At 37.6% G+C, this 26,922-nt stretch overlaps 2 protein-coding genes across 3 annotated transcripts in view; one reads left to right on the top strand and one right to left on the bottom strand.

The window, feature by feature from the left end:
* The window catches only part of ZNF215 (zinc finger protein 215), a 284,622-nt gene that overhangs the window by 192,763 nt on the left and 64,937 nt on the right, over positions 1-26,922 (bottom strand). The window lies entirely within an intron of this gene.
* On the top strand, positions 8,803-9,917 carry LOC132369832 (partitioning defective 6 homolog beta-like). Its single transcript, XM_059929520.1, is given in 2 exon segments — positions 8,803-9,364; positions 9,367-9,917. Coding segments are annotated over 2 exon segments (1,113 nt in total).

The raw sequence follows: 26,922 nt of genomic DNA, 5'->3' as shown, positions 1-26,922 counted from the left end.
ACCTTTGATCCTCACACCTCTCTCTCATAAGGACCCTTCTGATTACATTGGTCACAACTGGATAATCCAGAATAATCTCCCAATCTAGAGATCTTTAATTTAATCACATCTGCAAAATTCTTTTTGCCATGTAAGGCAACATATTCAAAGGTTCTGGGGATCAGAACATGTATATATATTTTTTATCATACCTACTCACAGAGCCAGAGAGAAATAACTCTTGTTATTTCAGAAGGCTATAAAAGATGTGATGAATATTGTTTTACTTATTTTTAACTGAAGTACAATAGTTATACTAGAAAAAGCAGAGACTGCATGTGTCCAGCTCATGGAATTATCACAAAACAAACACACCAAGTTAACCACCATGGAGGAAAAGTTACAGAAGATCACCAGCCTCACAGAATCACCTCCCCTACAACATGCCCTCTTCTAATAACTATACCCTCTCTATTCCAGAGGTCCAACACCACAGATTAGTTCTGTTTTTGAACAGGTAAATTGAATGATTCAGTGTAATTGTTTTGTGTCTGACTTCCCTCACTCAACATTGTTTAGGAGATTTATATATGGATCTATCTAAATGGAACTATACTTAGTTCATTTTCATCATTGTATAATATTCCATTATATGACTATATAACAATTCATTTATCCATTATACCACTGACAGACATTTGGATTTTTTTCAGCTTGGGTGTATTTTCAATACTGCTGCTGTAATCATTCTTACACGTCTTTTGTTGCATTTATACATACATTTCCGTTAGGTTTGGGGTTGGCCAGAAAGTTCATTTGGCTTTTTCCATAAGATATGGAAAACCCAAACGAACTTTCTGGCCAACCCAATATATACCAGGAGAAGAATTTCTCAGTCATCGTATATCTATATATCTAGATATGTCTTCAACTTCAGGAGAGACTACCAGCCAATTTTTAAAGTAGCTGTACAAATTTATAACCTTACTAGCAATATGTGAGTGTCCCAGTTGCTTCACATGCTTACAAACACATAATATTATCAGTCTTTTAAATTTTAGCCATTCTGGGGTATGTAGTACTATCTCTCTATAGTTTGCATTTCCCTGATTACTACTGAGGCTGAGCGTCTTTTTTTTTTTTTTTAAACATCTTTATTGGAGTATAATTGCTTTACAATGGTGTGTTAGTTTCTGCTGTATAACAAAGTGAATCAGCTATACATATACATTTATCCCCATTTCTCCTCCCTCTTGTGTCTCCCTCCCTCCTGCCCTCCCTATCCCACCCCTCTAGGTGGTCACAAAACACCAAGCTGATCTCCCTGTGCCATGCAGCCGCTTCCCAAGGCTGAGCTTTTTTCATTCCTTATGACTATCTGAATACTCATTTTTATAAAGTGCCTGCTCAAAGCTTTCATCCATATTTATTTTGTGGTGGTTTTATGGTTCTTTCCATATTCTGCATGTAAGCATTTTATCAGATATATGTGTTGCATACATGGCTTCTCTGCCAAAATAAAACGTGTACATAAAATTGAAATTTGAATGTCAATTGATTTCTTATGGACCAAAGCTGAACCTCAGAAGCTGTGTGAACAAAGAAGAGAAAGGGAAATTTCTCTGTGCAGCCTCAGGAGCAGCAGATTAAATCCCCGCAATTGGCTTAATAAACCCTGCATCTGCAGAATACATGAATAGACAACAAATGTTCCCAAAATTGAGTGGTGGACTTTGGGAGCAACTGTAGACTTGGGGTTTGCTTTCTGCGTTTGATTTTTTTTGGGTTTTATGTTTATCTTAGTTTAGTTTTTAGTGCTTGTTTTCATTGGTGGGTTTGTTTATTGGTTTGGTTGCTATCTTCCTTTTTTTTTTCTCTCTCTCTTTTTGTGAGTGTGTGTCTGTATGCTTCTTTGGGTGATTTTGTCTGTTTAGTTTTGCTTTCACCATTTGTATTGGGGTTCTGTCTGTTCATTTTTTCCCCCCTTTTCTTCCATGCCATGCAGCTGGCAGGGTCTTGGTGCTCTGGCCAGGTGTGGGACCTGAGCCTCCGAGGTGGGAGAGACGAGTCCAGGACACTGGACCACCAGAGACCTCCTAGCCCCACGTAATACTAATCAGTGAGAGCTCCCCCAGAGATCTCCTTCTCAACACTAAGACCCAGCTCCACCTATCGGCAAGCAAGCTCCAGTGCTGGATGCCCCATGCCAAACAACTAGCAATACAGGAATACAACGCCACCCATTTGCAGAGAGGCTGCCTAAAGTCATACTAAGTTCACAGAAACCCCAAAGCACACCACAAGACATGGCTCTGACCACCAGAGGGACAAGATCCAGCCCCACTGCCCAGAACACAGGCACCAGTCCCCTCCACCAGAAAGCCTACACAACCCACTGAACCAACCTCACCCACTGGGGGCAGACACCAAAAATAAGAAGAACTATGAACCTGCAGCCTGTGAAAAGGAGACCCCAAACACAGTAAGTTAAACAAAATGAGAAGACAGAGAAACATGCAGCAGGTGAAGGAGCAAGGTAAAAACCCACCAGACCAAACAAATGAAGAGGAAATAGGCAGTCTGCCTGAAAAAGAATTCAGAGTAATGATAGTAAAGATGATCCAAAATCTTGGAAATAGAATGGAGAAATTACAAGAAACGTTTAACAAGGATCTAGAAGAATTAAGAGCAAACAAACAATGATGAACACCACAATAAATGAAATTAAAAATAATCTAGAAGGCATCAATCGCAGAATAACTGAGTCAGAAGAATGGATAAGTGACCTGGAATACAGAATAGTGGAAATAACTGCCACAGAGCAGAATAAAGAAAAAAGAATGAAAAGAATTGAGGACAGTCTCGGAGACCTCTGGAAAAACATTAAATGCAACAACATTCAATTTACAGGGGTCCAGAAGAAGAAAAGAAAGAGAAAGGCTCTGAGAAAATATTTGAGGACATTATAGTTGAAAACTTCCCTAACATGGGAAAGGAAACAGTCACCTAGTCCGGAAAGCACAGAGAGTCCCCATACAGGATAAACTCAAGGAGAAAGACACTGAGACACATATTAATGAAACTAACAAAAATTAAATACAAAGAAAAAATCTTAAAAGTAGCAAGAGAAAAGCAACAAATAACATACAAGGGAATCCCCATAAGGTTATCAGCTGATTTTTCAGCAGAATCTCTGCAGGCCAGAAGGGAGTGGCAAGACCTATTTAAAGTGATGAAAGGGAAAAACCTACAACCAAGATTACTCTACCCAGCAAGGATCTCATCCAGATTTGATGGAGAAATTAAAACCTTCACAGAAAAGTAAAAGTTAAGAGAATTCAGCACCACCAAACCAACTTTACAACAAAGGCTAAAGGAACTTCTCTAGGCAAGAAATACAAGAGAAGAAAAAGACCTACAAAAACAAACCCAAAACAATTAAGAAAATGGTAATAAAACACACATATTGATAATTACCTTAAATGTAAATGGATGAAATGCTCCAACCAAAAGACACAGACTGGCTGAATGGATATGAAAATAAGACCCATATATATGCTGTCTACAAGACACCCACTTCAGACCTAGGGACACATACGGACTGAAAGTGAGGGGACAGAAAAATATATTCCATGCAAATGGAAATCAAAAGAAAGCTAGAGTAGCAATACTCACATGAGACAAAATAGACTTTAAAATAAAGAATTGGGAGATTGGGATTGACATATATACACTGATATGTATAAAATGGATAACTAAGAAGAACCTGCTGTATAAAAAAGTAAATTAAATAAAATGCAAAAATTCAAAAAAAAAAGAAGGCTAAAATAGCAATACTCATATCAGACAAAATAGACTTTAAAATAAAGATTATTACAAGAAACAAGGAAGGACACTACAGAATAATCAAGGAATAATCAACATTCCAAGAAGAAGATATAACAATTGTAAATATTTACACACCCAACATAGAAGCACCTCAATACATAAGGCAAATTCTAACAGCCATAAAAGGGGAAATCAACAGTAACACAGAAATAGTGGGGGACTTTAACACCTCACTTACACCAATGGACAGATCATCCAAACAGAAAATTAATAAGGAAACACAAGCTTTAAATGACACAATAGACCAGATAGACTTAATTGATATTTATAGGCCATTCCATCTGAAAACAGCAGATGACACTTTCTTCTCAAGTGCACACGGAACACTTTTCCAGGATAGATCACAACTTGGGTAAAAAATCAAGCCTTGGTAAATTTAAGAAAACTGAAATCATATCAAGCATCTTTTCCCACCACAATGCTATGAGATTAGAAATCAATTACAGGGGGGATAAAAAGTAAAAAACACAAACACATGGAGGCTAAACAATACGTTACTAAATAACCAAGAGGTCACTGAAGAAATCAAAGAGGAAATCAAAAAATACCTAGGGACAAATGACAATGAAAATACGATGATCCAAAACCTATGGGATGCAGCAAAAGCAGTTCTAAGAGGAAAGTTTATAGCAATACAATCCTACCTCAAGAAACAAGAAAAATCTCAAATAAACAACCTAACCTTACACCTAAAGAAATCAGATAACAAAAAACAAAAAAAAAAAACCCCAAAATTAGCAGAAGGAGAGAAATCATAAATTTCAGATCAGAAATAAATGAAAAAGAAATGAAGCAAACAATGGCAAATATCAATAAACCTAAAAGCTGGTTCTTTCAGAAGATAAACAAAGTTGATAAACCATTAGCCAGACTCATCAGGAAAAAAAGAGAGAAGACTCAAATCAACAGAATTAGAAATGAAAAAGGAGAAGTCACAACTGACACTGCAGAAGCACAAAGGATCATGAGAGACTACTACAAGCAACTCTATGCCAATAAAATGGACAACCTGGAAGAAATGGACAAATTCTTAGAAAAGCACAACCTTCCGAGACTGAACCAGGAAGAAATACAAAATATGAACAGGCCAATCACAACCTCCGAAATTGAAACTGTGATTAAAAATCTTCCAACAAGCAAAAGTCCAGGACCAGAAGGCTTCACAGGTGAATTCTATCGAACATCTAGAGAAGAGCTAACAACTATGCTTCTCAAACTCTTCCAAAATATAGCAGAGGGAGGAACACTCCCAAACGCAATCTATGAGGCCACCGTCACCCTGATACCAAAACCACACAAAGATGTCACAAAAAAAGAAAACTACAGGCCAATATCACTGATGAACATAGATGCAAAAATCCTCAACAAAATACTAACAAACAGAATCCAATAGCACATTAAAAGGATCATACAACATGATCAAGTGGGGCTTATCCAAGGGATGCAAGAATTCTTCAATATATGCAAATCAATCAACATGATACACCATATTAACAAATTGAAGGATAAAAACCATATGCTAATCTCAATGCAGAAAAAGCTTTTGACAAAATTCAACACCCATTTATGATAAAAACTTTCCAGCAAGTGGGCATAGAGAGAACCTACCTCAACATAATAAAGGGAATATATGACAAACCCACAGCCAACATCATACTCAATGGTGAAAAACTGAAACCATTTCCTCTAAGATCAGGAACAAGACAAGGGTGCCCACTCTCACCACTATTATTCAACATAGTTTGGAAGTTTTAGTCACGGCAATCAGAGAAGAAAAAGAAATAAAAGGAATCCAAATCAGAAAAGAAGATGTAAAACAGTCACTGTTTGTAAATGACATGATACTATACATAGAGAATCCTAAAGATGCTACCAGGAAACTACTAGAGCTAATCAATGAATTTGGTAAAGTAGCAGGATACAAAATTAATGCACAGAAATCTCTTGCATTCCTATATACTAACAACAAAAAATCTGAAAGAGAAATTATGGAAACACTCCCATTTACCACTGCAACAAAAAGAATAAAATACCTAGGAATAAACTTACCTAAGGAGACAAAAGACCTGTATGCAGATAACTAGAAGACACCGATGAAAGAAATTAAAGATGATTTAAATGGATGGAGAGAGATACCATGTTCTTGGATTGGAAGAATCAACACTGTGAAAAGGATTATACTACCCAAAGCAATCTACAGATTCAATGTAATCCATATCAAACTACCAATGTCATTTTCCACAGAACTAGAACAAAAAATTTTCCAATTGGTATGGAAATACAAAAGACCCCAAATAGCCAAAGCAATCTTGAGCAAGCAAAACAGAGCTGGAGGAGTCACGCTCCCTGACTTTAAACTATACTACAAAGCTACAGTAATCAAGACAGTATGGTACTGGCACAAAAATAGAAATATAGATCAATGGAACAGGACAGAAAGCCCAGAGATAAACCCACGTGCATATGGTCACCTTATCTTTGACAAAGGAAGCAAGAATATACAATAGAGAAAAGACAGCCTCTTCAATAAGTGGTGCTGGGAAAACTGGACGGCTACATGTAAAAGAATGAAATTAGAACACTGCCCAACACCATACACAAAAATAAACTCAAAATGGATTAAAGACCTAAATGTAAGGCCAGACACTATAAAACTTTTAGAGGAAAACACAGGCAGAACACTCTATGACATAAATCACAGCAAGATCCTTTTTGACCCACCTCCTAGAGAAATGGAAATAAAAACTAAAATAAACAAATGGGACCTAATGAAACTTAAAAGCTTTTGCACAGCAAAGGGAACCATAAAGAAGATGAAAAGACAACCCTCAGAATGGGAGAAAATATTTGCAAACGAAGCAACTGACAAAGGATTAATCTCTAAAATATACAAGCAGCTCATGCAGCTCAATATCAAAAAAAGAGACAACCCAATTCAAAAAATGGGCGGAAGACCTAAACAGACATTTCTCCAAAGAAGATATACAGATTGCCAACAAACACATAAGAGGATGCTCAACAGCACTAATCATTAGAGAAATGAAGATCAAAACCATAATGAGGTATCACCTCATGCCAGTCAGAATGGCCATCATCAAAAAATCTACAAACAATAAATGCTGGAGAATGTGGAGAAAAGGGAACTATCCTGCACTGTTGGTGGGAATGTAAATTGATACAGCCACTATAGAGAACAGTATGGAGGTTCCTTAAAGAACTACCATATGATCCAGCAATCCCACTATTGGGCATATACCCTGAGAAAACCATAATTCAAAAAGTGACATGTACCACAATGTTCATTGCAGCACTATTTACAATACCCAGGACATGGAAGCAACCTACGTTTCCATCAACAGATGAATGGATAAAAAAGATGTAACACATATATACAGTGGAATATTAGCCGTAAAAAGAAAGCAAATTGAGTTATTTGTAGTAAGGTAGATGGACCTAGAGTCTGTCATACAGAGTAAAGTAATTCAGAAAGAGAAAAACAAATACTGTATGCTAACACATATACATGGAATCTTTAAAAAAATGGTTTTGATGAACCTAGGAGCAGGACAGGAATAAAGACGCAGACATAGAGAATGGACTTGAGGACACGGCGGTGGGGGGGAAGGGTAAACTGGGACAGAGTGAGAGAGTAGCATTACATATATACACTGCCAAATGTAAAATGGATGGCTAGTGGGAAGCTGCTGCATAGCACAGGGAGATCAGCTCGGTGCTTTGTGACCACCTAGAGGGGTGGGATAGGGAGGCTGGGAGTGAGTTGCAAGAGGTAGGGTATATGGGGGTATATGTATACATATAGCGATTCACTTTGTTATACAGCAGAAACTAACACAACATTTTAAAGCAATTATATGTCAATAAAGATGTAAAAATAATAATAATAATGACACAATTAAAAAAAAAATAATAACAGCACAACAAAAACTGAGAGTATATTTTGGCTAGGCAAATCACCATAAGTGCACAGACAAATTTATACCCTACAAGAAAATATGCGTACTTGTTTTCTACTTAAGTAAAAATGTTTATGTATAAAGCAAGGGACATTATAACAAATACTTTAATTTACTATACTAACGCTAAAAACTTAACATTTCTATGCAAATTTGAAACAATCTAATGTGTCACATGGTACAGAACATTTTTATCACAAACTATAAAATGAACATATTTCAATAGAACCCATACAAAATACTACATGTAACACCACAAAAATTGAAGAGTATAGTTCATATGTGTAATCTGGCTTGCCAATAAATATCTAAACTCTTGATTATTTAACCTCTGGGGGAAAAAAGAAAGCATCTTTTCCGACCACAACAGGATAAAACTGGAATATAACTTAAAAAAAACAAAAGGGCTTCCCTGGTGGCGTAGTGGTTGAGAGTCTTCCTGCCAATGCAGGGGACACGGGTTCGAGCCCTGGTCTGGGAAGATCCCACATGCTGCGGAGCAACTGGGCCCGTGAGCCACAATTACTGAGCCTGCGCATCTGGAGCCTGTGCTCCGCAACAAGAGAGGCCGCAATAGTGAGAGGCCCGCGCACCGCAATGAAGAGTGGCCCCCGCTTGCCACAACTAGAGAAAGCCCTCGCACAGAAACGAAGACCCAACACAGCCATAAATAAATAAAAAATAAATAAATAAATTTGAAGTGTGATAATTGTATAAAAAAAAAAAAAAAAAAAGGAGGGAGCCATGTTCCTGCCTGCTGCGCCACCAGTCTGACCCTCGGTCCGGTCGACAGCCGAGTGGAGCTCTGCGCGGAGACCCGAGCCGCGGCCACCCCTCTGTACATGCCTGTGAGGAGGCGCTTGGGTCGCAGCCGCGTCCCAAGCCCGCCGGCCGCGCACTCGCTCCCTGCTCTCCGAGGGGCGGCCCAGCTGGAGGAGGCCAATGTGGGGCCAGCCTCAGGATGAACCACAGCCACCGGCACCAGGCGGGCAGCAGCTGCCTGGGCACCATAGAGGTGAAGAGCAAGTTTGGAGCTGAATTTCGTCGGCTTTCACTGGAAAGATCAAAACCCGGAAAGTTTAAGGAGTTTTATAGATTACTGCAACATGTTCATAAGATACCCAGTGTTGACGTTTTAGTAGGCTATGAAGACATCCATGGAGATTTACTACCTATAAATAACGATGATAATTATCACAAAGCTGTTTCAACGGCCAACCCGCTGCTTAGGATTTTTATACAAAAAAGGGAAGAAGCAGACTACAGTGCCTTTGGTACAGACACACTAATAAAGAAGAAGAAAGTTTTAACGAATATGTTGCGTCCTGACAACAAAAGAAAAAAGCCACACATAGTCATTAGTATGCCCCAGGACTTCAGATCTGTGTCTTCTAGTACAGACGTGGATATTCTCCCAGAAACACATCGTAGGGTCCGTCTTTACAAATATGGCACTGAGAAACCCCTAAGATTGCACATCCGGGATGGCTCCAGTGTCAGGGTGACACAGCATGACTTAGAGAAGGTCCAGGGATCTTTATATCCAGACTTGTGCCAGGAGGTCTGGCTCAAAGCACAGGACAATTAGCGGTTAATGATGAAGTTTTAGAAGTTAATGGCATAGAAGTTTCAGGGAAGAGTCTAGACCAAGTAACTGAAATGAGGATTGCAAACAGCCACAACCTCATCATCACAGTGAGACCAGCAAACCAGAGGAATAGCATCATGAGTAACAGTCGCACTTCTGGCAGCTCCGGCCAGTCTACTGACAACAGCCTTCCTGGCCTGCCACAGCAGATACAACTGAGCTTTGAGCCAGAGGATGAAGACAGTGATGAAGATGACATTATTACTGAAGATAATGGTGTGCCACAGCAGATCCCTAAGGCCGTTTGTAACACTGAGAACCTATCATTAACGCAAATAGAGCTCAGTTTTGAATCCAGACAGAATGGTTTTATTCCTTCTAATGAAGTAAACTTAGCACCCATAGCAAGTGGCACAAATACAGAATTTGAAACACGTGCTCCAGATCAAAAACTCTTAGAAGAAAATGGAACAATCATAACACTGTGAAACCATCGCGTTTGAACATTTTCTGAATGAGGATGCCATGGAGACTTGTAAATTTGGCTAGTTTAAAGCATATATGCCTCTGAACCAGTGATCTGGGGTAGGCATGACAAACATATATTGCAAGCTTAAAATGTTATTAAAATAGTAGTTTGATAATTAATATAAACTTCAGTGGGTCAGAGGTGAACTTAAGTCTAAAACAAAGGGGCCTTTGCTAATGAAATGATGTGCTTTTGCTATTTTGTCTATAGAGAACTGGAGGTTGGAGCACATTCCCAAAAGTATACACGAGGACTAGATCATTTCTGTTTGAAGTGGTTGCATATTTAACCTGCTGTGCAGAGCCTGGTAAATTTTTCACTTAACTATATATTTTTTAAATCTAAGGTGAAGAAGTCTGAGTCTATCTTTTGGTACTTTGGGGACCTCAACTCCTATATTCCCCATGTTTTATTTTGATTTTTTAGTATTGTTCTTCTGTTGCCAATTGTAACAAGTAATTTTTTCAAATGCTTTTTTTCCCCCTAACTTCTAAGAAATAAAACCAATTGACTGTTTCTAGGGGTTGCTTCCTAAGTTATAAAGCACTGAAGCTATGTTCCTGAATTAAGAAACTCTATCAGTTGTTCAGATCCGAGTTTGTCCATCCTATAGCTTTCATATTTACAAACTCATTCCATTTGGGCATCACTTATGTTGTGAAAGGCAGTTCCATCGACTCTGGTGATAAGGGAGACTCTCTCCCGTAACGTCTTCTTGTCCTCATTCCGAATCTCATTGGAAATCATTCCTTTTGTTGTTAGTGTATGTATTTTGTTGGTCTACCTTTATACTCTTAATGTATTTGAGTAGTGTGAATTATTTTCGTTAAAAAAAATGCACCCAAACTAAGAGATTTTTATACACAGGACAACCTTGTGCACTTTTTATACGAAAATTTTGTGTTTTCCTTAATGGGATTTCTAGGAACACTGCCTACATTTTATGAAAACTATGTAGTATTCACCTTTGACAGGTAGAGTGTATCTCGATTAATTTTATGAGGCTATTTATTACTTTCCAATGCATCCACTTAGAACAAGGTAACGGTAAGGCTGCTAACTTTCATTCCTTGCCTGGTATCATTGTATGAGGTGCACAGGCACTACAGTAGCTTGTATATGGAGACTAAGAATAGTATGAACCACATGAGTTCCCTGTGGCTTATGGATGTTTCTCTCAGAGTTACTTATTGATTAATTTTATGGTAGGCCTAGAATGGATACCTTATAACAATTGTGTGCTATTAAAACAATGAAGAATCAAATGACTCCGTTTTGAAGAATATTTTCTCTATATGGTAAAAGTATACGAAGTAAAGTTCATTAAGTGAAAATAACAACTAGAAAAACCATAAATATGTGGTGTAAACAACAAGCTACCAAACAACCAATGGTTCACTGAAGAAATCAAAAATGAAATTTTAAAAAAACAACCTCAAGACAATTGAAAACGGAAACACAACATTCCAAACCCTATGAGACAGAACAAAAGCAGTTCTAACAGGGAGGTTTTAATAATATAGGCCTACCCGAAGAAAACAAACAAAAAATCAAGAATAGTTTTAAACACACAATCTAACCTTACAGCTAAAGGAACAAAAAGAAGAACTACAAACAAAACCCAAAGTTCATAGAAGAAAAATAATAATAAGCTTAGAGAAGAAATAACTGAAATAGAGACTGAAAAACAATTGAAAAGATCAATGAAACTAAGAGCTACTTCTTTGAGGAGATAAAATTGATAAAACTCTAGCCAAACTCATCAAGAAGAAAATAAAAAGACAAATAAAATCAGTAATGAAAGAGAAGCTACAACCAACACCACAGACATACAAAGGATCACAAGAAATTACTACAAATAATTGTAGGCCAACAAATCGGACAACCCAGAAAAGTGAATAAATGCCTAGAAATGTACAATCTTCCAAAACTGAATTCGGAAGAAAAATAGAAAATCTGAACACAACAATTACTGGTAATGAAATTAATCAGTAACCAAAAAAATCCCAACAAACAAAATTCCAGGACCGGAGAGGTGAATTCTACCAAACATTTAAGATTTAACACCTACCCTTCTCAAACTATTCTAAACAACTGAAAAGCAAGAAATGCTCCCAAATCATTCAAAAAGGTCAGCATCACCCTGACATCAAAACCAGAAAATCACACCACACAAAAAAGAAAACTACAGGCCGCTATCACTAATTAACATAAATGAAAAGTTCCTTAACAGAATGTCAGCAAATTGAACTTGAAAATACATTAAAAGTGACAATCCTGCAGCCTGTGGAACAAAACCCACATTCACAGATAGACAAGATGAAAAGGCAGAGGGCTATGTACCAGATGAAGGAACAAGATAAAACCCCAGAAACCAACTAAATGAATAGGCAAACTTCCAGAAAAAGAATTCAGAATAATGATACTGAAGATGATACAGGACCTCGGAAAAAGAATGGAGGAAAAGAACGAGAAAATGCAAGAAATGTTTAACAAAGACCTAGAAGAATTAAAGAACAAACAAACAGAGATGAACAATACAATAACTGAAATGAAAAATACACTAGAAGGAATCAATAGCAGAATAACTGAGGCAGAAGAATGGATAAGTGAACTGGAAGACAGAGTGGTGGAATTCACTGCTGTGGAACAGAATAAAGAAAAAAGAATGAAAAGAAATGAAGACAGCCTAAGTGACCTCTGGGACAACATTAAACACAACAACATTCGCATTACAGGGCCCGAGAAAATATCTGAAGAGATTACACTTGAAAACTTCCCTAACATGGGAAAGGAAATAGACACCCAAGACCAGGAAGCACAGAGAGTCCCAGGCGGGATAAGCCCAAGGAGAAACATGTTGAGACACATAGTAATCAAATTGACAAAAATTAAAGACAGAGAAAAAGTATTGAAAGCAACAAGGGAAAAATGACAAATAACATACAAGGGAACTCCCATAAGGTTAACTGCTGATTTCTCAGCAGAAACTCTACAAGCCAGAAGGGAATGGCATCACATATTTAAAGTGATGAAAGGGAAGAACCTAAAACCAAGATTAATCTACCTGGCAAGGATCTCATTCAGATTCAATGGAAAAATCAAAAGCTTTACAGACAAGCAAAAGATAAGAGAATTCAGCACCACCAAACCAGCTCTACAACAAATGTTAAAGGAACTTCTCTAAGTGGGAAACACAAGAGAAGAAAAGGACCTACAAAAACAAACCCAAAACAATTAAGGAAGTGGTAATAGGAACATACATATCATAATTACCTTAAACATGAATGGATTAAATGCGCCAACCAAAAGACACAGGCTCGCTGAATGGATACAAAAACAAGACCCGTATATATTCTGTCTACAAGAGACCCACTTCAGACCTAGGGACACATACAGACTGAAAGTGAGGGGATGGAAAAAGATATTCCATGCAAATGGAAATCAAAAGAAATCTGGAGTAGCTATACTCATGTCAGATAAAACAGACTTTAAAATAAAGAATGTTACAGGAGGGGCTTCCCTGGTGGCGCAGTGGTTGAGAATCTGCCTGCTAATGCAGGGGACACGGGTTCGAGCCCTGGTCTGGGAAGATCCCACATGCCGCGGAGCGGCTGGGCCCGTGAGCCACAACTGCTGAGCCTGCGCGTCTGGAGCCTGTGCCCCGCAACGGGAGGGGCCGCGATGGTGAAAGGCCCGCGCAACGCGATGAAGAGCGGTCCCCGCACCGCGATGAAGAGTGGCCCCCACTTGCCGTAACTGGAGAAAGCCCTCGCACGAACCGAAGACCCAACACAGCCAAAAATAAATAAATAAATAAATTTAAAAAAAAAAAAAAAAAAAAAAAAAAAAAAAAAAAGAATGTTACAGGAGACAAGGAAGGACACTACATAATGATCAAGGGATCAATCCAAGAAGAAAATATAACAATTATAAATATATATGCATCCAACACAGGAGCACCTCAATACATAAGGCAACTGCTAACAACTATAAAAGAGGAAATCAACAGTAACATAATAATAGTGGGGGACTTGAACACCTCACATACACCAATGGACAGATCATCCAAACAGAAAATTAATAAGGAAACACAAGCTTTAAATGACACAATAGACGAGATAGATTTAACTGACATTTATAGGACATTCCATCCAAAAAGAGCAAATTACACTTTCTTCTCAAGTGCACATGGAACATTCTACAGGACAGATCACCTCTTGGGTCACAAATCAAGCCTCAGTAAATTTAAGAAAACTGAAATCATATCAAGCATCTTTTCTGACCACAATGCTCTGAGATTAGAAATCAATTACAGGGAAAAAAACGAAAGAAACACAAACACATGGAGGCTAAACAATACGTTACTCAATAACCAAGAGATCACTGAAGAAATCAAAGAGGAAATCAAAAAATACCTACAGACAAATTACAATGAAAACACAACCATCCAAAACCTATGGGATGCAGCAAAAGCAGTTCTAAGAGGGAAGTATATAGCAATACAAGCCTACCTCAAGAAACAAGAAAAAGCTCAAATAAACACTCTAACCTTACACCTAAAAGAACTAGAGAAAGAAGAACAAACAAAACCCAAAGTTAGTAGAAGGAAAGAAATCATAAAGATCAGAACAGAAATAAATGAAATAGAAACAAAGAAAACAATAGCAAAGATCAATAAAACTAAAAGCTGGTTCTTTAAGAAGATAAACAAAATTGATAAGCCATTAGCCAGACTCATCAAGAAAAAGAGGGAGAGGACTCAAATCAATAAAATTAGAAATGAAAAAGGAGAAGTCACAACAGACACCACAGAAATACAAAGCATCCTAAGAGACTACTACAAGCAACTCTATGCCAATAAAATGGACAACCTGGAAGAAATGGACAAATTCTTAGAAAGGTATAACCTTCCAAGACTGAACCAGGAAGAAACAGAAAATATGAACAGACCAATCACAAGTAAGGAAATTGAAACTGTGATTAAAAATCTTCCAACAAACAAAAGCCCAGGACCAGGTGGCTTCACAGGCGAATTCTATCAAACATTTAGAGAAGAGCTAACACCTATACTTCTCAAACTCTTCCAAAATATAGCAGATGGAGGAACACTCCCAAACGCATTCTGTGAGGCCACCATCACTCTGATACCAAAACCAGACAAAGATACTATAGAAAAAGAAAATTACAGACCAATATCACTGATGAATATAGATGCAAAAATCCTCAACAAAATACGAGCAAACAGAATCCAACAACACATTAAAAGGATCATACACCATGATGAAGTGGGATTTATCCCAGGGATGCAAGGATTCTTCAATATAGGCAAGTCAATCAATGTGATACACCATATTAACAAATTGGAGAATAAAAACCATTTAATCATCTCAATAGATGCAGAAAAAGCTTTTGACAAAATTCAACACCCATTTAGGATAAAAACTCTCCAGAAAGTGGGAACAGAGGGAACCTCCCTCAACATAATAAAGGCCATATACGACAAACCCACAGCAAACATCATTCTCAGTAGTGAAAAACTGAAAGCATTTCCTCTAAGATCAGGAACAAGACAAAGATGTCCACTCTCGCCACTATTATTCAACATAGTTTTGGAAGTCCTAGCCACGGCAATCAGAGAAGAAAAAGAAATAAAAGGAATACAAATTGGAAAAGAAGAAGTAAAACTGTCACTGTTTGCAGATAACATGATACTATACATAGAGAATCCTAACAATGCCACCAGAAAACTACTAGAGCTAATCAATGAATTTGGTAAAGTTGCAGGATACACAATTAATGCACAGAAATCTCTTGCATTCCTATACACTAATGATGAAAAATCTGAAAGAAAAATTATGGAAACACTCCCATTTACCATTGCACAAAAAGAATAAAATACATAGGAATAAACGTACCTACGGAAACAAAAGACCTGTATGCAGAAAACTATAAGACACTAATGAAAGAAATTAAAGATGATAAAAACAGATGGAGAGATACACCATGTTCTTGGATTGAAAGAATCAATATTGTGAAAATGACTACACTACCCAAAGCAATCTATAGATTCAATGTAATCCCTATCAAACTACCAATGACATTTTTCACAGAACTAGAACAAAAAATTTCACAATTTGTATGGAAACACAAAAGACCCCGAATAGCCAAAGCAATCTTGAGAAAGAAAAACGGAGCTGGAGGAATCAGGCTCCTGGACTTCAGACTATACTACAAAGCTACAGTAATCAAGACAATATGGTACTGGCACAAAAACAGAAATATAGATCAATGGAACAGGATAGAAAGCCCAGAGATAAACCCACGCACTTATGGTCAACTAATCTATGACAAAGGAGGCAAGGATATGCAATAGAGAAAAGACAGTCTCTTCAATAAGTGGTGCTGGGAAAACTGGACAGCTACATGTAAAAGAATGAAATTAGAATACTCCCTAACACCATATACAAAAATAAACTCAAAATGGATTAGAGACCTAAATGTAAGACCGAACACTATAAAACTCTTAGAGGAAAACATAGGAAGAACACTCTTTGACATAAATCACAGCAAGATCTTTTTTGACCCACCTCCTAGAGTAATGGAAATAAAAACAAAAATAAACAAATGGGACCTAATGAAACTTCAAAGCTTTTGCACAGCAAAGGAAACTACAAACAAGACAAAAAGACAACCCTCCGCATGGGAAAAAATATTTGCAAATTAATCAACGACAAAAGATTAATCTCCAAAATATATAAACAACTCATGCAGCTCAATATTAAAGAAACAAACAACCCAATCTAAAAATGGGCAGAAGACCTAAATAGACATTTCTCCAAAGAAGACATACAGATGGCCAAGAAGCACATGAAAACCTGCTCAACATCATTAATTATTAGAGAAATGCAAATCAAAACTACAATGAGGTATCACCCCACACTGGTCAGAATGGCCATCCTCAGAAAATCTACAAACAACAAATGCTGGAGAGGGTGTGGAGAAAAGGGAACCCTCTTGCACTGTTGGTGGGAAAGTAAATTGATATAGCCACTATGGAGAGCAGTATGGAGGTTCCTTAAAAAACTAAAAATAGAATTACCATATGACCCAGCAATCCCACTACTGGGCATATACCCAGAGAAAACCATAATTCAAAAAGACACATGCACCCCAGTGTTCATTGCAGCACTATTTACAATAGCCAGGTCATGGAAGCAACCTAAATGCCCATCGACAGACGAATAGATAAAGAAGTTGTGGTACATATATACAATGGAATATTACTCAGCCATAAAAAGGAATGAAATTGGGTCATTTGTAGAGATGTGGATGGATCTAGAGACTGTCATACAGAGTGAAGTAAGTCAGAAAGAGAAAAACAAATATCATATATTAACGCATATATATGGAACCTAGAGAAATGGTGCAGATGAACCAGTCTGCAGGGCAGAAATAGAGACAAAGATGTAAAGAACAAACATATGGACACCAAGGGAGGAAAGTGGCGGGGGTGGGGGGGTGTGATGAATTGGGAGATTGGGATTGACGTATATACAGTAATATGTATAAAATGGATAACTAATAAGAACCTGCTGTATAAAAAAATAAATTATATAAAATTTTAAAAATTAAAAAAAGAAAATACATTAAAAGTATCACACACCATGATTAAATGAGATTTATACCAGGGATGCAAGGATAGTTGGATATCCACAAATCAGTCAATGTTATACCCCAATTAACAAAATGAAGGATCAGTAGCATCTGATCATCTCAATAGATGCAGAAAATGCTTTTGACAAAATTCAACATCCATTTAAAATAAAAACTCTCAACAAAATGGGTACAGGGGAACATTCCTCAACATAATACCATAGCCACATCATACTCATTAGTGAAAAGGTGAAAGCATTTGCTCTAAGATCTGGAACAAGACAAGGATGCCCACTCTCATCATTTTTATTCAACGCAGTATTGGAAGTCCAGCTCACAGCAATCAGACAAGAAAAAGAAATAAAAGGCATCCAAATAAGAAAGGAAGAAGCACAACTGTCACTGTATGCAGATGACATACTATATATAGACAACTCTAAAGACTCCACCAAAAAACCATTTGAACTAATAAATCAGTAAGTTGCAGGATACAAAATTAATATACAGAAAGCTGTTGCATTTTTTTTTAAAGATTGATTGATTGATTGATTGATTGTTATGTTGGGTCTTCGTTTCTGCGCTAGGGCTTTCTCTAGTTGTGGCAAGCGGGGGCCACTCTTCATCGTGGTGCGAGGGCCTCTCTCTATCGTGGCCTCTCTTGTTGCGGAGCACAGGCTCCAGACGCGCAGGCTCAGTAGTTGTGGCTCACGGGCCTAGTTGCTCCACGGCATGTGGGATCCTCCCAGACCAGGGCTCAAACCCGTGTCCCCTGCATTAGCAGGCAGACTCTCAACCACTGCACCACCAGGGAAGCCCGCTGTTGCATTTCTATACACTAATAATGAACTATCAGAAAGAGAAATTAAGAAAAGAATCCCCTTTCCAGTTGCATCAAAAAGAATAATGCACATAGGAATAATTCTAACCAAGGAGGTGAAAGACCTGTACTCTAAAAACTATAAGATACTGATGAAAGAAATTGAAGACAACACAAACAAACAGAAAGATATACCCATCACATGGGTTAAAAGAACGAATATTGTTAAAATATCCATACTACGCAAGGTAATCTACAGATTCAATGCAATCCCTATCAAAATGTCAATGGCATATTTCACAGAACCAGAAAAAATAAACCCCAAACTTGTATGGGACCACAAAAATCCCAAATAGCCAAAGCAATCTTAAGAAAGAAGAACAAAAGCTGGAGGTATCATGCTCCCTGATTTCAAACTGTACTACAAAGCGACAGTGATCAAAACATGGATTTGAATTGAGTGGGTGTATTATACACAGGTTTCTTTTTCAACAGTAAATACTACAGTACTACGCAAACAGATGTTGGTTGAATCCGTGGATGTGCAACTGCAAATACAAACGAACTGGATTTGGAAGTCTGACTTTTACAAACAAATTTTCAAACGTGCGGAAGTTTAGTGCCCCTGACCCACACATTGTCCAAGGGTCAACTGGGGAGAGCCCAGAAATAAACTCATGCTGATATGGTCAATTAACATACAGCAAAGGAGGCAAGACTATACAATGGGGAAAAGACAGCCATTGAATCAAAGAGAAATACCATATGATCTCATATGTGGAACCTAAAAAAGAAAGACAGAAACAAAACAAAACAAAAACACTCATAGATACAGAGAACAAAAGGATGGTTTCCAGAAAAGAGGGGGGTGGGGGATGGGAAAAATAGGTGAAGAGAATAAAGAACTATAAACTTCCAGTTGGATAGTAAATAAGTCATGGAGATGTATTGTACAGCATAAGCAATATTGTCCATAACACTGTAACACGTTTGTATGGGGACAGACGGTTACTAGACTTATTGTGCTGATCACTTGGTAATGTATTTAAATGTCAAAACACTATGTTGTACACCTGAAACTAACAGAGTATTGTACATCAACTATATTTTAATAAAAATAAATAAAATTCTAACTCAAAAATAAAAAATAGGTAGATAAACAAATTTTTTAACTGAGAGAAAACATAATGTGAAACATGAGGTAGGGAAGGAGAAGCAAAACGCTATTGCTACTACAGATATGTTCTTGGCACATCAATTTTACAAGAGAGACATATGAAAGTTGAGGATCTGGTAAAATTACCTTAAATACATACATATATTTGTATCTCCTGCAAAGTCACTGTGTATCCTCAGGGGTGTGCCTACCTGGTATAAAATAGCTTTCCTAGAATATAAAGCTTCAAATCCAGGAACTAGGTATGGTTTTGTTCATTGCTTGTGTTAGGTATTTTCTGATTGCCTCCCTAGATACACAATACATCCTTCTTTATCCCGGTCTGTACACTGACACTGGGCTCCACTGCCCTCTGGCTTTTAGATGAGTTTAGCCAATGGGAAGCACCAGCAAAAGATCAAAGGAAGAAAGAAGAGTGAGTTCAGATTACTGATTCTCCCAGGTCCCTTCCTGTACATCGCCCCCTCCCCATGTCCTCCCTCCACATATATCAATCCCACCATACAGCAACCCTCTCCAGCTTCCAGAAACTGCTCTCCACCCTTGCCTCTTCAGGCCTAAATGTGGTAATGGTGCCAGTATTGCTACCCCTGATGTCCTTTGTTGGTTTTTGTAAATCCAACCACCATCACACATAATTTGCATGTGTCATCTCATTCCTGTTATACTCAATAAATACTTCTTTAATGAATACATGAATCCTCACCTCTTCCAAGTCACAATCTTCTTATATACCATACCACAAGATCTTGCTAACTGATTTCCCTGACTCTACTCTTGCTCTTTCCACCCATTTTCTACAACCTAAGCTGAAGAGATTTATTTAAAATGCAAATGTGATCTTGTTATTCCTCTTCCTAAAACACTACAGTGGCTTCCTACTGCATTTTTTTTTAGTTGTTTTTTTTGTTTCTTTGTTTGTTTGTACTGCCGGTTCTTATCAGTCATCAATTTTATACACATCAGTGTATACATGTCAATCCCAATCGCCCAATTCAGCACACCACCATCCCCACCGCACCACGGTTTTCCCCCCTTGGTGTCCATACGTTTGTTCTCTACATCTGTGTCTCAACTTCTGCCCTGCAAACCAGTTTATCTGTACCATTTTTCTAGGTTCCACATACATGCATTAATATACGATATTTGTTTTTCTCTTTCTGACTTACTTCACTCTGTATGACAGTCTCTAGATCCATCCATGTCTCAACAAATGACTCAATTTCGTTCCTTTTTATGGCTGAGTAATATTCCATTGTATATATGTACCACATCTTCTTTATCCATTCGTCTGTCGATGGGCTTTTAGGTTGTTTCCATGACCTGGCTATTGTAAACAGTGCTACAATGAACATTGGGGTGCATGTGTCTTTTTGAATTATGGTTTTCTCTGGGTATATGCCCAGTAGTGGGATTGCTGGATCATATGGTAATTCTATGTTTAGTTTTTTTTTTTTTTTTTTTTTTTTTTTTCTTTTTAATTTATTTATTATTTATTTATTATTTATTTTTGGCTGTGTTGGGTCTTCCTTTCTGTGCCAGGGCTTTCTCCAGTTGCGGCAAGTGGGGGCCACTCTTCATCGCGGTGCGCGGGCCTCTCACTGTCGCGGCCTCTCTTGTTGCGGAGCACAGGCTCCAGACGCGCAGGCTCAGTAGTGGCTCACGGGCCTAGTTGCTCCGTGGCTGTGGGATCTTCCCAGACCAAGGCTCAAACCCGTGTCCCCTGCATTGGCAGGCAGATTCTCAACCACTGCGCCACCAGGGAAGCCCTATGTTTAGTTTTTTAAGGAACCTCCATATTGTTCTCCATAGTGGCTGTATCAATTTACATTCCACCCAACAGTGCAAGAGGGTTCCCTTTTCTCCACACCCTCTCCAGCATTTGTTGTTTGTAGATTTTCTGATGATGCCCATTCTAACTGGTGTGAGGTGATGCCTCACTGTAGTTTTGATTTGCATTTCTCTAATAATTAGTGATGTTGAGCATCTTTTCATGTGCTTCTTGGCCATCTGTATGTCTTCTTTGGAGAGATGTCTATTTAGGTCTTCTGCCCATTTTTAGGTTGGGTTGTTTGTTTCTTTAATATTGAGCTGAATGAGCTGTTTATATATTTTGGAGATTAATCCTTTGTCCGTTGATTCGTTTGCAAATATTTTCTCCCATTCTGAGGGCTGTCTTTTCGTCTTCTTTATGGTTTCCTTTGCTGTGCAAAAGCTTTGAAGTTTCATTAGGTCCCATTTGTTTATTTTTGTTTTCATTTCCATTACTCTAGGAGGTGGATCAAAAAAGATCTTGCTGTGATTTATGTCAAAGAGTGTTCTTCCTATGTTTTCCTCTAAGAGTTTTATAAGTGTCCGGTCTTACATTTAGATCTCGAATCCATTTTGAGTTTATTTTTGTGTATGGTGTTAGGAAGTATTCTAATTTCATTCTTTTACATGTAGCTGTCCAGTTTTCCCAGCACCACTTATTGAAGAGACTGTCTTTTCTCCATTGTATTTCTTTGCCTCCTTTGTCATAGATTAGTTGAGCATAGGTGTGTGGGTTTATCTCTGGGCTTTCTATCTTGTTCCATTGATCTATGTTTCTGTTTTTGTGCCAGTACCATATTGTCTTGATTACTGTAGCTTTGTAGTATAGTCTGAAGTCCAGGAGCCTGATTCCTCCAGCTCCGTTTTTCTTTCTCAAGATTGCTTTGGCTATTCGGGGTCTTTTGTGTCTCCATACAAATTTTAAGATGATGTGTTCTAGTTCCGTAAAAAATGCCATTGGTAATTTGATAGGGATTGCATTGAATCTGTAGATTGCTTTGGGTAGTATAGTCATTTTCACAATATTGATTCTTCCAATCCAAGAACATGGTATATCTCTCCATCTGTTGGTATCATCTTTAATTTCTTTCATCAGTGTCTTATAGTTTTCTGCATACAGGTCTTTTGTCTCCCTAGGTAGGTTTATTCCTAGGTATTTTATTCTTTTTGTTGCAATGGTAAATGGGAGTGTTTCCATAATTTCTCTTTCAGATTTTTCATCATTAGTATATAGGAATGCAAGAGATTTCTGTGCATTAATTTTGAATCCTGCAACTTTACCAAATTCATTGATTAGCTCTAGTAGTTTTCTGGTGGCATTTTTAGGATTCTCTGTGTATAGTAAGTATCATGTCATCTGCAAACAGTGACAGTTTTACTTCTTCTTTTCCAATTTGTATTCATCTTATTTTTTTTTCTTCTCTGATTGCCATGGCTAGGACTTCCAAAACTATGTTGAATAATAGTGGCGAGAGTGGACATCCTTGTCTCGTTCCTGATCTTAGAGGAAATGCTTTCAGTTTTTCACTGTTGAGAATGATGTTTGCTGTGGGTTTGTCATATATGGCCTTTATCATGTTGAGGTAGGTCCCCTCTATGCACACTTTCTGGAGAGTTTTTATCCTAAATTGGTGTTGAATTTTGTCAAAACCTTTTTCTGCATCTATTGAGATGATCATATGGTTTTTATTCTTCAATTTGTTAATATGGTGTATCACATTGATTGATTTGCGTATATTGAAGAATCCTTGCATCCCTGGGATAAATTCCACTTGATCGTGGTGTATGATCATTTTAATGTGTTGTTGGATTCTGTTTGCTAGTATTTTGTTGAGGACTTTTGCATCTATATTCATCAGTGATATTGGTCTGTAATTTTCTTTCTTTATAGTATCTTTGTCTGGTTTTGGTATCAGGGTGATGGTGGCCTCATAGAATGAGTTTGGGAGTGTTCCTCCATCTGCTATATTTTGGAAGAGTTTGAGAAGTATAGGTGTTAGCTCTTCTCTAAATGTTTGATAGAATTCGCCTGTGAAGCCATCTGGTCGTGGACTTCTGTTTGTTGGAAGATTTTTAATCACAGTTTCAATTTCCTTACTTGTGATTGGTCTGTTCATATTTTCTGTTTCTTCCTGGTTCAGTCTTGCAAGGTTATACCTTTCTAAGAATTTGTCCATTTCTTCCAGGTTGTCCATTTTATTGGCATAGAGTTGCTTGTAGTAGTCTCTTAGGATGCTCTGTATTTCTGCGGTGTCTGTTGTAACTTCTCCTTTTTCATTTCTAATTTTATTGATTTGAGTCCTCTCCCTCTTTTTCTTGATGAGTCTGGCTAATGGCTTATCAATTTTGTTTATCTTCTCAAAGAACCAGCTTTTAGTTTTATTGATCTTTGCTATTGTTTTCTTTGTTTCTATTTCATTTATTTCCGCTCTGATCTTTATGATTTCTTTCCTCCTGCTAACTTTGGGTTTTGTTTGTTCTTCTTTCTCTAGTTGTTTTAGGTGTAAAGTTAGATTGTTTACTTGAGATTTTTCTTGTTTCTTGAGGTAGGCTTGTATAGCTTAAACTTCCCTCTTAGAACTGCTTTTGCTGCATCCCATAGGTTTTGGATTGTCGTGTTTTCATTGTCATTTGTCTCTAGGTATTTTTTGATTTCCTCTTTGATTTCTTCAGTGATCTCTTGGTTATTGAGTAACGTATTGTTTAGCCTCCATGTGTTTGTGTTTTTTACGTTTTTTCCCCTGTAATTCATTTCTAATCTCATAGCGTTGCGGTCAGAAAAGATGCCTGATATGATTTCAATTTTCTTAAATTTACTGAGGCTTGATTTGTGACCCAAGAGGTGATCTATCCTGGAGAATGTTCCGTGTGCACTTGAGAACAAAGTGTAATCTGCTGTTTTTGGATGGAATGTCCTATAAATATCAATTAAATCTATCTGGTCTATTGTGCCATTTAAAGCTTCTGTTTCCTTATTTATTTTCATTTTGGATGATCTGTCCCTTGGTGTAAGTGAGGTGTTAAAGTCCCCCACTATTATTTTGTTACTGTCGATTTCCTCTTTTACAGCTGTTAGTAGTTGCCTTATGTATTGAGGTGCTCCTATGTTGGGTGCATATATATTTATAATTGTTATATCTTCTTCTTGGATTGATCCCTTGATCATTATGTAGTGTCTTTCCTTGTCTCTTGTAACATTCTTTATTTTAAAGTCTATTTTATCTGATATGAGTATAGTTATTCCAGATTTCTTTTGATTTCCATTTGCATGGAATATCTTTTTCCATCCCCTCACTCTCAGTATGTGTCCCTAGGTCTGAAGTGGGTCTCTTGTAGACAGAATATATATGGGTCTTGTTTTTGTATCCATTCAGCAAGCCTGTGTCTTTTGGTTGGAGCATTTAATCCATTCATGTTTAAGGTAATTATCGATATGTATGTTCCTATGACCATTTTCTTAATTGTTTTGGGTTTGTTTTTGTAGGTCCTTTTCTTCTCTTGTGTTTTCCACTTAGAGAAGTTCTTTTAGCATTTGTTGTAGAGCTGGTTTAGTGGTGATGAATTCTCTTAGCTTTTGCTTGTCTGTAAAGCTTTTGATTTCTCCATCGAATCTGAATGAGATCCTTGCCAGGTAGATTAATCTTGGTTGTACATTCTTCCCTTTCATCACTTTAAATATGTGATGCCACTCCCTTCTGGCTTGTAGAGTTTCTGCTGAGAAATCAGCTGTTAACCTTATGGGAGTTCCCTTGTATGTTATTTGTCATTTTTCCCTTGTTGCTTTCAATACTTTTTCTCTGTCTTTAATTTTTGTCAATTTGATTACTATGTGTCTCGGCGTGCTTCTCCTTGGGTTTACCCTGTATGGGACTCTTTGCGCTTCCTGGACTTGGGTGGCTATTTCCTTTCCCATGTTAGGGAAGTTTTCAACTATAATCTCTTCAAATATTTTCTCGGGTCCTTTTTCTCTCTCTTCTCCTCCTGGGACCCCTATAACGCGAACGTTGTTGCGTTTAATGTTGTCCCTGAGGTCTCTCAGGCTGTCTTCATTTCTTTTCATTCTTTTTTCTTTATTCTGTTCCGCAGCAGTTAATTCCACCATTCTGTCTTCCAGGTCACTTATCCGTTCTTCTGCCTCAGTTATTCTGCTATTGATTCCTTCTAGTGTAGTTTTCATTTCAGTTATTGTATTGTTCATCTCTGTTTGTTTGTTCTTTAATTCTTCTAGGTCTTTGTTAAACATTTCTTGCATCTTCTTGATCTTTGCCTCTATTCTTATTCCGAGGTCCTGGATCATCTTCACTATCATTATTCTGAATTCTTTTTCTAGAAGGTTGCCTATCTCCACTTCATTTAGTTGTTTTTCTGGCGTTTTATCTTGTTCCTTCATCTGGCATATAGCCCTCTGTCTTTTCATCTTGTCTATCTTTCTGTGAATGTGGTTTTTCCCTACTGCATTTTAACACAGAACCTAAAATTATTTAAATGATGCATACGCCCATGCTCAATCCAGCCCAAGACTCACTCTAGCCACAAAGCTCACACTTTCCATGCATTCTTTCTTCTCTAGACACAAGTACATTTCTTCATATCAGAAATTCCCTATGCTTTTTTTCTGGGCTTTCAAATATGCCATTTCTTTCACTCAGAACAGACTTCCCCTACTATTTCATCTAGTTAACTGCTGTTATTTTTCAGATCCCAGCTTATACAGAAGTCCTCCCTGGCCTACCAAGCTAGCTTGAATTTTTTCCATTATATCTTATAATGAAAATTCATATTGTCCCTTTCCAAGCATGTAAGCACACTTGCACATATTTGTTTAATGTTTAACTCCTCCCTAGATTATATGTCCCCTTATAGTGACATCCAGTGTACTTCTAAGGTTAAACATTTCCTTGTGCCTAAACCAAAGCTGGTTACATAGCAAATTTTAAGACATACTAATTGAATAATGAAAGAAAATGGGGGTGGGAGTGGAAGTACTGATTACTCATTACTGAGCTACACTGGAATTGAAATGTTGCTCTACTCTTTCCAAGAATAGAACTCTTTTAACTTTTTTCACAGGGGTATTGAATGAAAAAAAAATGCACCACCTAAAATTTGAGAATTATTTCTTATTCGGCAGACAAACTGAGGACTATAGCCTGGGTACCACCTCACAGATAGCTCTAAGGGACCGTTCCAAAGAGGTAAGAGAGTAGCCAGGATACATAGGAGTTTTGCTTAAAAAAAAAAAATGTAGTCAAACATCATAAGATTACTGCTAATCACAAAAAAACATACATCTCAATTTAATTATTTTAGTGCTTTCCTATGTATGGGAAGATGCAAGAGTCTGGGCTCATTGTAATTATTCCTCTGATTTGCATCTTAAATACCCAGGGATAGTATCCTGCTTTTTCCCATCCTGAATTCCCCTCAGCATGCATCATTGGAATGGCTACAATGGCTGATGGCTTTGTGGCAGGAAACCTGTTTTTCCCCATCCTGAATGCC

This window comes from Balaenoptera ricei, chromosome 8 (assembly GCF_028023285.1).
Source record: "Balaenoptera ricei isolate mBalRic1 chromosome 8, mBalRic1.hap2, whole genome shotgun sequence".
NCBI lineage: Eukaryota > Metazoa > Chordata > Mammalia > Artiodactyla > Balaenopteridae > Balaenoptera > Balaenoptera ricei.
The sequence above is the reverse complement of the archived record's forward strand: the minus strand, read 5'-3'. Positions and strand labels throughout refer to the sequence as shown.